The sequence below is a fragment of the Eleutherodactylus coqui genome, chromosome 5, assembly GCF_035609145.1.
Source record: "Eleutherodactylus coqui strain aEleCoq1 chromosome 5, aEleCoq1.hap1, whole genome shotgun sequence".
Classification (NCBI taxonomy): domain Eukaryota; kingdom Metazoa; phylum Chordata; class Amphibia; order Anura; family Eleutherodactylidae; genus Eleutherodactylus; species Eleutherodactylus coqui.
Window position 1 is genome coordinate 59,565,855 of NC_089841.1, and position 12,913 is coordinate 59,578,767.

General features: G+C 44.8%; 1 protein-coding gene across 2 annotated transcripts in view; it reads right to left on the reverse strand.

Moving 5' to 3' along the window:
* The window catches only part of PSTPIP2 (proline-serine-threonine phosphatase interacting protein 2), an 81,911-nt gene that overhangs the window by 12,783 nt on the left and 56,215 nt on the right, over positions 1–12,913 (reverse strand). For both annotated transcript variants that reach the window (XM_066602608.1, XM_066602609.1), the window contains exons 6-8: positions 8,499–8,561; positions 5,485–5,586; positions 4,084–4,129 (exon numbers count right to left, since the gene is read on the reverse strand). In XM_066602608.1, the coding sequence (XP_066458705.1) occupies positions 4,084–4,129; positions 5,485–5,586; positions 8,499–8,561 (211 nt within the window). The remainder of the gene's footprint in view (positions 1–4,083; positions 4,130–5,484; positions 5,587–8,498; positions 8,562–12,913) is intronic.

Consider the following 12,913-nt stretch of genomic DNA (forward strand, 5'->3'; position numbering starts at 1 on the left):
CCCCATATGTGGATGTAAACTGTTGTTTGGGCACATGGCAGGGCTCAGAAAGAAAGGAGCGCTTTTTTTGAATGCAGATTTTGCTGGAATAATTTTCAGACACCGTGTAGTGTTTGCAGTGCCCCTGAGGTACCAGTGCATTTGAGACCCCTAACAACTGACCCCATTTTGGAAACTACACCCCTCAGGGAATTTTTTAAGGGGTGTAGTGAGCGGTTTGAACCCACAGGTATTTGAGGAATTTTTTTTAACAATTTGAGTTGAGAACGAAAAATTCACATTTTTCCAATAATGCTCAGTTTAGGCCCAGATTTTTATTTTTTACCAGGGGCAGAAGGAGAAAACGTAACCCATGATGTTACCCAACAGGGAAATGCCCCATATGTGAATCTAAACTGTTTTTAGGGCGCAGGGCTCAGAAGGGAAGGACTTAGCATGTGGCTTTATGTACAAGCTGTGCGAAGTACATCAGGGTAAAACGTCAGGGCAATAAAAAAATTAAAATTTCAGGGACGTGTGGTAGATCTTAAAACACTCATTTATACAGAGGCCGGGTTGTGTGGGGCACGTTTCACACTGGTATATGGTGTCTTTTCTTATCCCCTGTTTGTAGCACACTCTGCACGTCTTTTGGGTCCTTCCCTTCGTCGCAGTGGAGGGAATTTCACTGAGAAAATGCTGCCCTGGTACAATTCTTGTGGCCTCGCTTCCAGAAGTACTGGGCCTCTCCCCCACCTCCTGGTCCCCAAATATTAGGTCCTTGATAACTTCCTCTTGAAATTCAAGGAATGTCCCCCTGTGGCCTGCACCTCGGAACAGCACGTAGGCATTATACAGTGCCATCTGTACGAGGTGCACGGCCAGTTTTTTGTACCACACCCGTGTTTTCCGCATGGCTCTATAGGGCTCCAGTACCTGGTCTGATAGATCGACCCCTCCCATGTACTTATTATAGTCGAGGACGCAGTCTGGTTTGGGGGTCTCTGCACTGGTACCTCGTACTGGGCAGGGGGTACTGCTGTGGCCGTGTATTGTCGTCAACATAAGGACATCCCTCTTGTCCTTATATTTAACACACAATACATTGTCGCTGCATTGGGCCCGGCTCTCACCCCTTCTGAGCAGTTGCCCAAGCAGCGTCTTAGGGAGGCTTTTTTGATTTTTCCGAACAGTGCCACATGCCACTGTTCCTCTGGAAGCGAGGCACTGAAACAGGGGGACACTGGTATAAAAGTTATCCAGGTACAGATGGTAACCCTGGTCTAATAGTGGGTGCACCAGTTCCCACACTATTTTCCCTGTTACTCCCAGCACAGGGGGGGCATTCTGGGGGCTCAATTTTAGTGTCCTTCCCCTCGTAAATCTGGAACTTGTGGGTGTACCCTGATGTACTTTCGCACAGCTTGTACAACTTCACACCATACCGTGCCCGCTTACTGGGCAGGTACTGGCGGAATTTTAGCCTCCCCTTGAAGTGTACCAGGGACTCGTCTACTGCAATGTTTATCTGTGGGGCATACGCCTGGGCAAACTTGGCGTTAAAATGGTCTATTACGGGCCTGATCTTATACAACCGATCGTAATTGGGGTGATCGCTGGGGGGGCACAGCTGGTTGTCATTGTGGTGCAGAAATTTTAAAATACACTCAAAGCGCGTCCTCGACATCGCCATGCGGAACATTGGGGTGTGGTACAAAATATCGGTAGACCAGTACGCCCTGATTGTTGGCTTCTTTATTAGCCCCATGGTTAGTATAAGCCCCCCAAATTTTTTTATCTCTGGTGCATCCACAGGGGTCCACTTATCGGGTCTGGCATAGCTGGAGGTGGGATTTTCTTCTATAAAACTCTGGGCGTACAAATTCGTCTGGGTAACAATATGGGCAATGAACTCTTCAGAAAAAAAAAACTTGAAAAAGTCCTTCCCTCTGAGCCCTTCCGTGTCAAATTGAATCCCTGGGTTCCCAATAAAATCAGGGATCTGGGGTCTGTAATCTTCCGGGGTACTCCAGTGAGCATCTGATGCATTGGGGTCAGTGGCGGTCCTTGGACGCCTTCTCGGGGGTGCAGGGAGCTCAGACTCGCTGGATGAGGATGAGGAGTCGGAGAATGCCAAAAAAGTGGGGTCGTCATCACCACTACCTGAGTCTGAGTCTGATGCAATGATTGCATACAGTTCCTCTGAAGTGTACCTCCTGCGGGCCATATTTATATAAAATGGGGCACACGGGGAAAAAGTTTTATTAGATGGGACACTGCGGGATGGGGTGACCACGGGACGGGGGTCGGAAAGAACGCGGAAACTTATGTGGTGTATTCACGTAAGTGTTTTTTTTTTTTCTTTTTTTTTTTTTTTTACACAGACGAATACACTGACAGTACACGGACTAACGACACGCTACACACTAGACGGACTAACTAAACGCTACACTAACTAATAACGGGTGACGGGACAGGTAACGAAATGGGAACAACAGGAACTTTTTTTTTTACACCAAGGGATACACTGACTACACGCTGCGCTACACTACACTGCTGATCGCACGCTACAGCTCACTCACTACACTTCTGATCACACACTACAGATCCCTCACTCACTACACTACACTGCACTTCTGATCACTCACTCCACTCTGCTACACTACACTGCCTGATCAATCACTCACTACACTCACTACACTACACTGCCTGATCAATCACTCACTACACTCACTACACTACACCACACTGATCACTAACACTCACTCCACTACACCACACTGATGACTAACTCCTCTCCACTACACTGATCACTCACTCCACTCCACTCCACTACACTCCACTACACTCCACTACACTGATCACGCACTCCCTGCCTAATCTACACAGTAATCGCTCTTTTTTATCACAAATACCACAGTAGGTGCTCTATCTACAAGCACCGGAAACACACTGCGGTGCTTGCACATGGAGCCCCTACTGTAAACAGCGCGAAGTCCGCTGCTGCGCTGTGATTGGTCAGGGAGTTTTTCCCTGACCAATCACAGCGATCGTGGGGGAGGGACCGCTCTGATTGGTCCCCAGCCCGGACGCAGAACTTGTCTGCTGACTATGTCAGCAGACATCACTGCTGTGTCGCCGCGATTGTCACCGCGGCGACACTTTAATGACATGACGTACCAGGTACGTCATGTTGCGGGAAGTATCCCGCTACCATGACGTACCAGGTACGTCCAGGAGCGGGAAGGGGTTAATGGGTTCGTACACATAAGTGTATTTTGTGAGCGCATTTCGTTTACGAAAAAAATAGCCAGAATGCTCTATTTTCCTGCGCATTTGCATGTGAAAATAGCACATAGTGACTAATTAACGTAAATGCTCATCAATGGGAGCATGGTTGTGTGTTTTTTTTGCACACGCAAATGTGTACGACTTGCATGCACAAAAAATACAGTACACAAAAACGCAATGCCAATGCCCAAATGGATGTGTAACTGTGCTTACGCCCATGTGACACGGGCTTAGAGGAAACAGAAAGGCAAGACAGTGGCACAAAAATTGCATCATTGAGCAGCAGAAAAACATCTGATCAGATGAATCCAGATTTCTGTTGCCCCGTGCTGATGGGAGGTCAGAATTTGGCACAAGCAGCATGAACCGATGACCCCTTCCTGTCAGCTGGTCAGAACATGTCAGCACCTCTATCTAAAAGCAGCTTCCTGTCCACAGGGGCCAATATTCCTGTAGAACAATTTCATCACCTAGCAGGATCTACACCACAATGTACTAATGCAGTTCTGAAGGCCAAAGAAGGTCCAACGTGCTACTAGAAGGGTCTCTAATAAAGTGCCTATTCAGTGTAGTTATATAGGGGGTCAGAGGTAGCGGTTTTATGCTGGCCCCTGGTGCCTACAGAGGCCCGACGCATATAAGAAAACATCAATGTTATAAATGGTAGCTGAAGACTGTGTTAGACTTTGCATTATGACCCTGGAGCTTCAAGTTGGAGTCCCTGCAGCACTACAACCCCACAGTTTTCCAAGTTTGGGTAACATTGGTTGATGCTACAAATACTTCTATTGTCTATTTAACATAAGGTCTTACCAGCATCTTCTGCCGTCACCTTCGAATGTGCCAGTTTTGCATAAATCTGTTTAACATAAAAAAAAGTTTGTCAGGAACGCTATCTTTTCCCCTTAGGGGGGGCAACTAGAAGGTGAGTGAGGAGACTTATAAGGCCATTCATGCTCCTCTGGATAATATGCAAATAAGGAAGATGGAATAATACTTCTGCAGCGTCACCTATTGGAAGGCAGCATTCCTGCATGTCAAGGTTAGACTCTTTATGCAATCCCTCTCTCCCTCACCCCCCCACTCCCCGCTGCAACCCCCCACTCACCCACGGCGCCCCCCGAATCTTTTCGTCCGAGTACGGAAGTACTCGAAAATCGCGGTACTTGGGCGAAAAAGGGGCGTGGCCGAGTACGCTCGCTCATCTCTAGGCAGGAACTATTTTTCTGCTTTTTGTTTTTTTTTTACTGCGAGCAATAGCACGAAATTAAAAAAAAAATTTCACTTGTTCGTGCCCAAATGCACTCCGTATCGGCAAGCATATTTGCACATGCGCTCACCTGATTAAACCCTTATGCTGTTGCCTGAATCCTACCATAGACACTGCCAGAGGCTAACTTCACATGGGTGAATTTGAAAAAGGGCCGTAAATCATGGCCCGATATCGCGCTCACCAACATGTGATTTTCCCTGCGGTTGCGAGGTGTTTTTAAATCAAAACTGCCTCGCATCACTACAGGAAAGCAGCGATCCTCCACCACGGCTATCAGCTATCCTAATGGGAGGATCGTGGGGTGCTTCCCTTTTTTTTCAATGGGGAGACCTCCTGTGCACCTAGCACGCGGTATGATGCTGCCTCCGGCCACATTAAAAGCAATATGAAATGCGAGGTTCAAAGATAGGACGTGACACGATGCGGGATAAAAATCGCTCATGTGTATGACCCCATTCAAAAGAATAGGGTTTATATTCGTGTGGACCACAACGCACAAATCGCCTAAAATATAACACAAACCCTCCTTACACAGTTATTCATGATTACATAGGTAAAATAAAGACGATCACAGATAATTCTCTTCACTGTACACCTATTTAGGTGAAGATAGAAGTTAATGGAATTAAACTGTCCCTCCGACAGGCAGAAATGGTATAGCCTCAGCTAATGCTGTGCTGATGGATCATAGGATAGATGTGAAAGAGAAACCAAAATCTTTTGCCATCAAGACGGTGGCCGATATGCATCAGTCAGGGGGCTTCGCTACAGGGAAGTGGCTGCAATACACAGAGGAGACCTCCAGAGTGTGGCAGGTAATCAGGTTAGGGGGACAGAGATGGAAAAATATATTTTTGCTGGAGTGGCCCTTTAAAGCTGAATGATCTTGAAGCCTATGACACTACCATGACAATGCACGCTCCTCACTACTTTTACAATACCTTGTCCTGTTGTTTTTGATTCATGTTGTTTTTGTTGCAGCGAGAGACGTTCATCTCCGCCTCGTCCTTCTCGCGACACCTCTGCTCATACATCTTCTTAGACTGATGAGATCAACAGAAGCACAGGGATCAGTTTTCACTGACATAGCTTGGGGACATAGCGGGGGGGGGGGGGGGGTGTGGGGGGTGTGATTGATGGAAACTGGTGCAAAGCAAAAAGGCGCTATTGTTTATTAATGTGCTCATTCTCTAACTGGTGTATGCAGGATAATAGAATTTAAAGAGTAAATTCATTGCTTAACTCTTTAAGGACCAAGCACGGTAAATATATGGCTCTTGGTCCTGGGCTTTAATCCCCGCTGATAGTTTATGTACGGCACAGGATTAAAGCCTCTGCTTTAAGCAGGGGCAGGTCGGGTCTTTGGCTGTCAAATACAGCTCAGGACCCAGAGGAAAAGGGAGAACTTGTTTTTAACAGCTTCTGCCTTCTCCTTTCCCTTGTATGCAGTACTCAATGGCCGCTATGTACTAAAAGGTAGAAGAATTACTTCCACTATGTGACCCGATGATCACGTGACTTCAGGGTGCCCCCTGTTGAGGCCCATTTACACACAAAGATAATCTTTTAAACAACTGAAAGATTGAAAAATTTTAAGATCTATTTGCATTAATGGCCATTAACACTTTATCATCTTCATTTGCATGTAAAAGGGCCTCCAGGAGCTGTTTGCAGAGCACAGCTTATGATTAATCACAGGCCCAGCAAACAGCTGCATTGTTCTCTTCGCGGTTGCTGGTAGATTACAATGTTAGCTGCCGACTTCCGTGGAGATAACAGTGTGCGGTTTATTGAGAGATACTTTATCTCTCACTAGCTGAATGATAGATTTTAAGTTCACCTTAAAATCATTGTTCAAGTGAAAACTGCACGATGCCTGCGTTTACTAACAGACCTTGACCAGCTCTGTTAGTGACTATTATCACTACAGGGGGATATTTTCCTCTGCAACTGGGGCTCCTATGGATGGCCCACCGACAGTGGAAAAGTGGGAAATAAAAACAAAATTACCATATATTCCAACGTATAATACGACCTTTTAACCCCGAAAAATCTGCTCTGCATTCGGGGGTCGTCTTATACGCCTGGGTATACAAAAGAAAAAAGGTGTCAAAAAAAAAAAGCAGTACTCACCTCCCCCTGGCGTTCTGCGGCACTGCTGCAGGCTGTCGCTTCCACCTCGTCCCCGACAGAGCATTGCTATCTGGATGCGGGGCTTGAAATCCCTGCCTCCAGAAAGCTAATGCTGTGATTGGCTAACTTACGTGGCGTCAGCCAATCACAACCATTCAATGACATAATTGAATAGCTGTGATTGGCTGACGCCGCCTGAGTTAGCCAATCACAGCCATTCAATGATGTCATTGAATGGCTGTGATTGGCTGACGCCTCGTTAGTTATCCAATCACAGCATTAGCTTTCTGGAGGCGGGGATTTCAAGCCCCACATCCAGAAAGCAATGCTCTGTCGGGGACAAGGAGGGAGCGACAGCCTGCAGCAGTGCTGCAGAACGCCAGGGGAGGGGAGTACTGCTTTTTTCTTTTTTTGACACCGTGTTCCGGGCATATAAGGCGACAGTTGGGGGGTCGTCTTATTACCCAGTCGCCTTATACACCGGAATATACGGTATGTGAATATCATGGGGGACATAGATGGTAGAAAAATGGTTACAAAAATTAAGTAGAAAAAATTACAGAATAAAAAAAATATATACAGAAAAAAAAAAAAGACTGCTGACGCCAACCAAAACAGTCGGCGTATGCGTCCTGTAATCCAAAACTATACATATTATATATCAAAACGTCCGAAACACAATGATGAACCTATTCCTATACTTTATTTTAACAAAAATATACTCATTTTAAAAAATACAACTATAAATAGAGATGAGCGAACGTGTTCTTAACGAACACTTACGCACCCGGACACCGGCTTTACCGAGGACTTCAGTGTCCGCGCGTAAAGATTCGGGGGGCGCCGGGGGGCGGGGAGAGGCGCGGCGGCGCGGGCGGCAGCAGCGGGGAACAGGGGGGAGCCCTCTCTCTCTCCCTCTCCCCCCCACTTCCCGCCGCACCCCCCCGCGCTGCCACGGCGACCCGCGAACTTTTTTCACCTGAGCACAGAATTGCTCGCAAAGTTCGGTGTTCGGGCGAAAAGGGGCGGAGCCGATTACGTTCGCTCATCTCTAACTATAAATTTTTTTTTATCTTTTTTTTTTTTTTAGCTTTTTACCCCCAATAAAACTAAAAAACAGAAAAAGAAAAGAAAAAGGAAAAATATATAAAAAATAGCCCTATATGTCTCAAAAAAAAAAAAGAATCAAAAATTATTTTGGCAGCTGAAGGGAAAAAAATAGGGCAGTAAAACCACCACATGGGTAAAATCCCTAAAAAGTGTCTGGACCTTTAGGACCAAAACAGCCTGGTCCTTAAGGGGTTAAATCCTAATCTCACAATGTCCGTTTGATCATCCTAACTAGAATTCTTTCTTCAGTAAAAACAGCTCCCTACAGATCCGTCAGCAGAGGCAGGCAATTTTTAATGGGCTGTCTATAACTTACTGTTCCGGAACTTCTGGAAGACCCCTAGATAAAGGGGAGACCCTCCCAGACTAGTAGGGTTTCCTCCAGTATGGCTGGTGACACCATTGTTGGTTCACTGATGGCACCAGAGAATAGAGTTTGTCTCTGCTGCCAGGACGTTTGTGACAGTACTGATACTGTCTAATACTTCGATGATAATTGCTGACGTAGTGTTATGCTGCACTCCGGGGTCACGGGGATATTCTCCATACAGGGCAGATCCAATCATGAAAGGGCCGGGGTGTAATAAAGGGGCTGTTTGTTGCATGATCTGACAGTCAGAATTGCAGTTTTGCAATAGCTGGAGAACAACAGGTTGGAGACCACTGCTTTCGGCCACCATGTTGGCAGTATTAATTACAATGCCGTACTTACGTCCACAGTCCTCTTGTATTGAAGCTGTCGCTGCTTGTGAATACTGTCCATAATGGTTTCTATCTGCAAAGAGTATTTAACGGTTTATACAAGTATCCACATCATATAGTAAAGGCAAATAAAATAAATCCTGTTCTTTATATAGGCCAACTTATTCCGCAGAGCTTTCAAGTAATTTATTTATTAACCCCCTCCCCCCCCCCCAATCTGGGTACTCACTTTACTGACCTCAGAAGGATGGAAGGCTCAGGTGACCTTGAGCCGGTTACCTGAACCATCTGGGGATTGAACTCGCAAACTTCAGGTCGTGACTCGTGAGCATAAGCTTAGGACTGCATTTCTGCATGGGTTCGTTAAAATGAGCGATTGTTCACTAGGGCCATTGGTCGAACTTTGAAAAATGATAACTGGGCATGATTTGATGTATTAGGCTGTAGCTACACGACTATTGCATTTTTCACGCAATTTCACACAAGTGATGCAAGGCGTTTTTGAATTAACCCTTTGCAATCCAATTTTGGATTCAGGGTTTCCTAGGCGGCTTTCTCTTTCTGCCATTACACAATGGCGCCATCTGCTGGCTAGAGACAGTACTGTGGTATGTGACATGCTGGAGATGCCCCCAACAACAGAACGACCCGTAATCTACAGTAAGAATACCCTGCCGGTAGTCTTCCAACATTGGAGCTGTATATCCTTCAATCAGAATGTCTTTACACGTCAGACAGTGGATTGGAAAGGGTTAAAAGATACCTCACAACACTTTCTGTGAAATTGCGATCCTCAGGTGTGTGTTTCACATGCGTCAAAGGATCGCAAGTTTTTCCTGTTGATTTCAAGGGGAACCATCACATCGCACGGCATGCGAGTGCCATGTGATGTGTTTTAAGGTCCCATTCCGAGGGAACGCCCGAACATAGAACATGCTGCAAGGAACAAAATCGCCCATGTGAAGAAGTCCATTCAAAAGAATGGATTTCATATTCAGGAGCGTTTTGAGCGCATCGCACAAAACTCACACAAGAATATCGCTCATGTGAATAGGCCCTTAAGGAGAGGGAATTCGGTAAGCGCAGAGAGCAATGTAAGTAGATGGAATAGGGTGAAATTAACAACTAAAACAATGTTAACCAGAACATGTGCCAACTCTGCTCTACCATTCTTAAGACAATGGGAAATAATGGGCGAGTTTTCTGCAAAAGCGCAGAAAAATTGGGGCATGTTCTATTTTTCTATCTTGCAGTATCATTGTGAAAGAAAAGTCGCCCCTGTAAATAGACTCATTTAAACTAATGGGTTTAATTCTGTGCGAAAGGCCCTTAGGTTGAATGCACATAGGCGGATTCCACAGCAAATACTGCCCATAGCATGATATGCAAAAGTGATTCTTCCTGCACACGAGCGGAAACCAATTGCGATTTCTGCTTGTTGATGAAAAATCGCAGCATGCTCCATTTTTGCGCAGATGGCTTCCATTGAAGTCAATGGAAGCCGTCCGATCCGCAGCCCTTCCACAATTAACATTGTGGACGGGCCCGTGGATTCCGCGGGAAAAGCAGAGGTTAAAAAAAATCTGTGCTGTGCATGTCCGATGGCGAGCCATGCAGACTATCCACAGTACAGATGATGATCAAGAAAGCAGGTACACGTGGTCGTCACTGCTGCCAGGGTCAGATTATACATGCGGAATCCAGCTCTGCTGTGTTCAAGCAGCCTTACAGTGTGATATACTGTAGGTCAGTACCGCTACAGCAATGCCAATTATTATATATCGTTTTTTTTCTTTTCCCATAATAATGGACTTTGAAAGGGAAAGCTTGTGCAAATTTAGGGTTTATTATGTTGTCTGTCAGTGCAGCACTGACAGGCAGTAATACCCTGCAATACAGAAGTATTACAGTGTATTATATGAGTCAGCTGGTCAGATGTTCAAGTTCCCTACTGCGATTTTTAAAAATATTGTTTTTGGGGGTTTTTTTTAGAAAAATTAAAAAACAAAAGATCTGCTCTTTGTTTAGAAAACCCAATTAACTGTGCTTTCCAATTACAATTTATTTCAGTGGGTGCCATTTGAGGGCTTCCTCCTCCTTATAACTGACCTGGTTTCTGCAAAGTGATTGTCTAAACTGAACTGGTCCTTTAACTGTCTGACGTACATGATGTGCGGTTGTGCACCTTGTTTTATCTTCTCATTAAGGTTACATATCCCCGTTATAAACTCCTATATACCGGTAATTGCTTTTTTAAGGCTCCCGTTAGAAACAATGTAAACCGGTTTTTTTTTAACTTAAGTTTTATTTTGCTTTACAGACTTTTTCAATAATTGGGGGTAACAGCACCATAATAAAATAGGCACATATAGAGAAAGTCTTGGCACTGTTCAACATGACAGTAGTGAATGCCTAAAATTGGCCTGAAAACAATAGAACACAAAAAAGTGCTTGAACAAAGGAAATAAGCAACCATCCCGCAGGTATGAAGTACAGAAATCTTAAGTAGCCTTACTATAACATGGTTGAGTACAGCTTGTCATACGCACCCACAGTAAGTCAAAAAAGAGGAGAACCATCCACAGGATAGGAAAGGATCACAGGAAAAAGAGGAAGAGAGAACAGTGAGATAGGAGGAAAAGAAAAGGCAAAGCACAGAAGGGATTAAGAACAGATAAGGAAAAATAGAGAAGAAAGGGGTAGAAGGCTGAGAACCAGCCCACCAAGCACATGCCTGACTTAAGGCCCATTTAGACACAACGGTCACTAAAAAGCCATCTTTTGAGCAATAATCGTTGCATCTAAATGTACCCATCTTTCAATTTTCTGCCGAACGATGGATTTCAGTTTAGCTTGAAATCCGTTGTTCAGCAGAACAGCTGAGAAGACGGACCGGACTGAGAAGACGGACCGCACGCTGTGCTCTGCCCAGGGAATGCTGATAACAGCTGATTGCATTGTCTCAGATGTTATCAGCACGGCAGAACAAAGAAAATTTATTCAGTAAACAGCGGGTGGTCCTCTGAATAAATTCAGCTCCCGGCAGCTCACATGCTACTAATTGGTACTAATAGGCATTAGTACCAATTACTAGATTATGCAAAATGATCGCTCAAAAGCCATCTTTTGAGCGATCATCTTTGTGCCTAAATGCACCTTAAAGAACTGAGCTGAATGGTAATTCAAGGTCAAGATAAAGGCATAAGTAAATCTGCCACTCAAGAAGTTCCTAGTGAGAGGGAAAATGAAAGTTCCTAGAAGCGCTCTTGCTCAATCATGTGGCCATGTCAAAGGACCGTTACTCACAATGGAGCAATTCAATAGCTGTACCTCATACTGCAAGCAAATATAAAAGACTATGAAAGCCATAGCTGTCCGCAATCCTTTGTATGACAAATTACAGTAATTTCACCCTGCACAGTAGAAATGAACTACAGGAAGTGTTGTCTTACAACTGATTGTTCATATGTTTATTATTGGTATCTAATTCCGAGCAGCAGAATGGTCTGCTTCCCCATGGTCACCAGACTCTAAGCATTGATGGCCAACACTGATATATGGTAACATAGTATGTTAGGCCGAACAAAGACATATGTCCATCTAGTTCTGGCCATCGGAAGAATCCCTGGATCAACAACCCTTCTGAAGTGAAAGAGGAAGCACTGCTTGGTTGCTCCACCCTGCTATTTCCTTGTGACTAATAACCAAACTTTTTAGGGTGTTCACAACACCCGTCACTTCAATGCTCTGTTGCACAGGGATATGTTGCAGTCACTTATATTTCATTTCTAGTATGCAAGTCTTAGGGCTACGTTTTCTTAAACCAATTGTGGCAACTCATACCATACCAGGCTTTGGACGATGATTAAATAACTTGACCGTATCAAGAGCCTACAGCATTTTGCACCTAAGGAGGCGCAAGCAGTTTTATGTTCACTCCATCTAATGTGAGCTGTACCCCATTAACAGACAAAACATTACAACTCCCTGACCACTGTACATGACCATAATCCGATGCTAGTATACTCAATACATACACTATCCTATCTGAGCCCGAATCAGAAGTAGAATTTATTTCCACATGTTAATATTATGTGTTTTCTGTTTATTTAATTATATTATGGTCATGTTCAGTGGTCAGGTTATGTTGGAGGCTGTGGTGTTATATGTGTAGACTATGGTCATGTCCAGTGGTCCGTCATGTTGAGAGTTGTAATGCTCTACACTATCCTATCTCCTTGGTATACTTTCTACTAACATCTGATACACTTCAGTTGGTATTTCCCTCCATTCATCCTGGAAATGACTGGCGAGTTCTCTAAAAGAAGATGGACACTGTTCATATTTCCTGTCAGACGTTCCAGCTTGTCCCAGAGATGTTCAGTAGGGATCAGGTCGGGACTCCATGCAACATAAAACAGTGTT